The 3,120-nt window shown below is 62.6% G+C and overlaps 1 protein-coding gene across 1 annotated transcript in view; it reads left to right on the top strand.

Annotated features, from left to right (window-relative positions):
• The window catches only part of SERINC4 (serine incorporator 4), a 5,894-nt gene extending 5,380 nt beyond the window's left edge, over positions 1 to 514 (top strand). The window contains exons 8-9 of the mRNA XM_006030817.1: positions 3 to 168; positions 292 to 514. Coding sequence (XP_006030879.1) covers positions 3 to 168; positions 292 to 514 — 389 coding nt within the window. The remainder of the gene's footprint in view (positions 1 to 2; positions 169 to 291) is intronic.
• The last annotated feature ends 2,606 nt before the right edge of the window (positions 515 to 3,120 follow it).

The raw sequence follows: 3,120 nt of genomic DNA, 5'->3' as shown, positions 1-3,120 counted from the left end.
AGGTGCCCCTGCATTCCCATCGGGCGCAGTGCGGGCGCGTGAGCGAGCAGGGCGGCCGGGGTCCGCGGACGACGAGCAGGAGCGTGTCACCTACAGCTACGCAGCCTTGCACTTTGGCTTCTTCCTCGCCTCGCTCTACGTCATGGTGACACTCACCAACTGGTTCAGGTGGGAGCCCCCCTGCACCAGCCCGGCTCGGGGCCGGTGGGGAGCACGACCGACCGGGAAGCCGCCGTAGCCCGGCCCTGGCCCCGGCGCCATGCAGCGCCCCAGCGTCTGGTCTCTCCGCAGCTACGAGTCGGCGGCGCTGGAGACGACCTTCGTGCGCGGCAGCTGGTCGACCTTCTGGGTGAAGGTGGCCTCATGCTGGGCCTGCATCCTGCTCTACCTGTGGCTCCTCCTGGGCCCCCTGTGCCTGCCGGGCCGCCGGCGGCACCAGACATGCAGCGCCCTCCCGTACGCCGGGCGATGCCGATGCCTGCCCCTGCCCCGGCCCATCAGCATCGCCACGTAGCCGCCTCCAGGGCCGGGCTGTCTCCTGTGCCCTCAAGGGCTCTGGCGAGGCTCGGCCCCAAAGCTGGGCCTGTGATTGGCGCAGTGCCGCTCTCCTGACCGCGAGACCCGACCTGGGGCCCATGAACTGAGGAGCTGGCCTCGCACCTACACCCCAGCCCACAGTTTTGGGAGCAGGAGACCACGGGGACCCTGGCAAGAGTCACGAGGAGGGAGAGCCAGGCCCCTGGTGCCAGCTGGGGATGACGGGGCCACGTAGGCTGAGCTTCTCCTCCCTGCCCCAGCCTGAGGCTTCTCGATCGCCACGTGGCACGTGGGGCCCAGAGCTTGGCAGGACATGGGGCGGGATGGGCCCCATTCTGCACCTCCTGCTGCCTTGGAAAACCCGCACCTCCGTCCCCTCTCTCTGGTGTTTTCTGGGACCAGGTGGGCCTGGACCTGCTGCAGGTCTATAGGGAGCGCCTGCAGGAGGGCTGCCTGGGAATGGGGATGGAGGAGGGCCTCATGTCATAACCCTTCTGTACAAGAAGGGGGAGAGGTGGGACGTGAGAAACCGTCGCCCGATCACGCTCCTGAACTTTGGTTACAAACTAATGGCCAAAGTCTTGGCCAAGCATTTTCAGTCTGTTACAGGTACAGCGATCCGTGAGGACCAGGCCTGCGCGGTGGCAGGGCAACACATCCACAAAGCCCCGATGCAGCTGCGAGATGCACTCCAGTACCAGCGGGAGAGGGGACAGAAAGTCGCCGCGCTGAACCTTGACTTGGAGAAGGCCTACGACAGGGTAGCCCATCGCTTCCTACTGGAGACGCTGGAGAAGATGGGAGTCCCCGCAACTTTTGTCACCTGGATAAGGCACTGTGCACCAGCGTGAGCAGCAGGGTGCTGGTGAACGGGTCCTTGGCAGCTCTGATCATGGTAGAGCTGGGCATCAGGCAGGGCTACCTGCTCTCCCCGGTCCTGTTTATCTGCGCAAGGGAATCACTAGCACAAGGACTCAGGCAGGACCCGGGCTCCGCGCTGCTGATGCTGCTACACCCCGCCCTAGTCTCCCCCTCAGAACAGGCTGTTTGCAGAATCCAGAGAACCGCGTGTTTTCTTTTGGATCTCCACGTGGGAGAAAGTGGTGAGGACCAAGCTGTACAAAGCGAAATGGTCCGGAGGCAGAGGAACGCCAGACATCCTTCTCTTCCTCTGGGCCAAGTACATAAGCCAGGTTTGCAAACTAGCAACAGGGGTGGACCCCAAAAGAGTCAGCTTTGTCGAGTATTTTGCAGGGCAGCTGCTGCAAGTGGCAGGGGCACACGACGACCGGGGGCCATGGTGTCCCCATGGCTCTACGAGGTCCTGAAATGCTTCCAGGAGAAATGCAAGCTGCACGATGCAACCCTGGCAAACCACTGCAAGATACGGGAGGTGGTAAGGGCAAGAGACATCATATCGCCCATGGACTTACTACCGGGGGACAGCGGCCAGGCCGTGCGGGAGCGAATCTTCTACAAGAACCTGCAGAAGGAGCAGAGAGACCTGAACTGGCAGCGTCCCACCAGGCACTCCCCGTGCGGGCGTGAAGAGACAGCGCAGGGCAGAGAAGTCCATCAGACTGCCCAAGACAGACCTGCTGCTGGCAGGCAGAAGTGATCGACCACCTCTTCCGGGACTGCCCGTACGCCAGGGAGGTGTGGAGGAAAGTCTGCGCGCTCCTGGTTGTGACGGGTCAGAACCTTGCCCAGGGACGCGGTTCTCTACGGGCACCTGACCGAACAGCAAGGGCCCGACCGCCCGCTTCGACCGTCCGTCTCCTGCTTCATGTCTGTGGAAGGCCAGGAACCTGCTCAGACACTCGGACCCCACAGTCAAGGACTGCATTAAAACGGGGCTGAGCAAACTGTACTGGCACTACAGGAAGACAGGCGAGGACGACAGGACAGAGATGGCAGAGCTCAGCTGGTGGAGAGGGGAACAAGGGGGAGGACAGCGACCACGCGTGAAAGCACTGGAGCAGTGATGGGGCGCGGGCGCATGGAGCAAACTTTGTAACGGGACTAAAACAGTTTAACTGGTAATGTGTGCTTTGGTCTGCCCAGTAAACTATAGTGGAGCCACAGACTGGTGGTTAGAGGTACAGTTATATATAATATATATTATATAGAGAGAAATAAATATTTTTGCAACCCCCCCCCCAACCCCAAAAAACTCTTTACTTTCACCCAGCCCCAGATTTGGGGCCGTGACCTGCACCTTCTGGCCTGTGCCAGTTCCATGTCCCCAAGCCGTGGTCCCTGCCACACCGCGTGGCTTGCTGGAAACCGCCCCATGGACACGGCAGCGCATAACGCTCCGCACTGAGCTGGGCTGAAGCTGCTCTGTGCGGGGCGAGCTTGGAGGGCACCGTAGGGCTGGGCTCCTCTCTCCGCTCCTCGCCCCAGGCTGCAGCAACCCCCAGACTCGTGCCCACGCCTCGGGCACTGGCAGGGGCAGGGGCAGGGGCAGGCCAGAGGCTGCAGCTGGCAGGGCAGGGCGGAGGGTGCGGAGGCGGGGGGCACCTGCAGGCCCAGTCACTGCTGCCCAGGGAGATCAATGGGGGTCGAGCGCTGCACGGCCCG

This window comes from Alligator sinensis, unplaced genomic scaffold, assembly GCF_000455745.1.
Source record: "Alligator sinensis unplaced genomic scaffold, ASM45574v1 scaffold407_1, whole genome shotgun sequence".
NCBI lineage: Eukaryota > Metazoa > Chordata > Crocodylia > Alligatoridae > Alligator > Alligator sinensis.
This window is presented reverse-complemented; position numbering and strand designations above follow the sequence as displayed.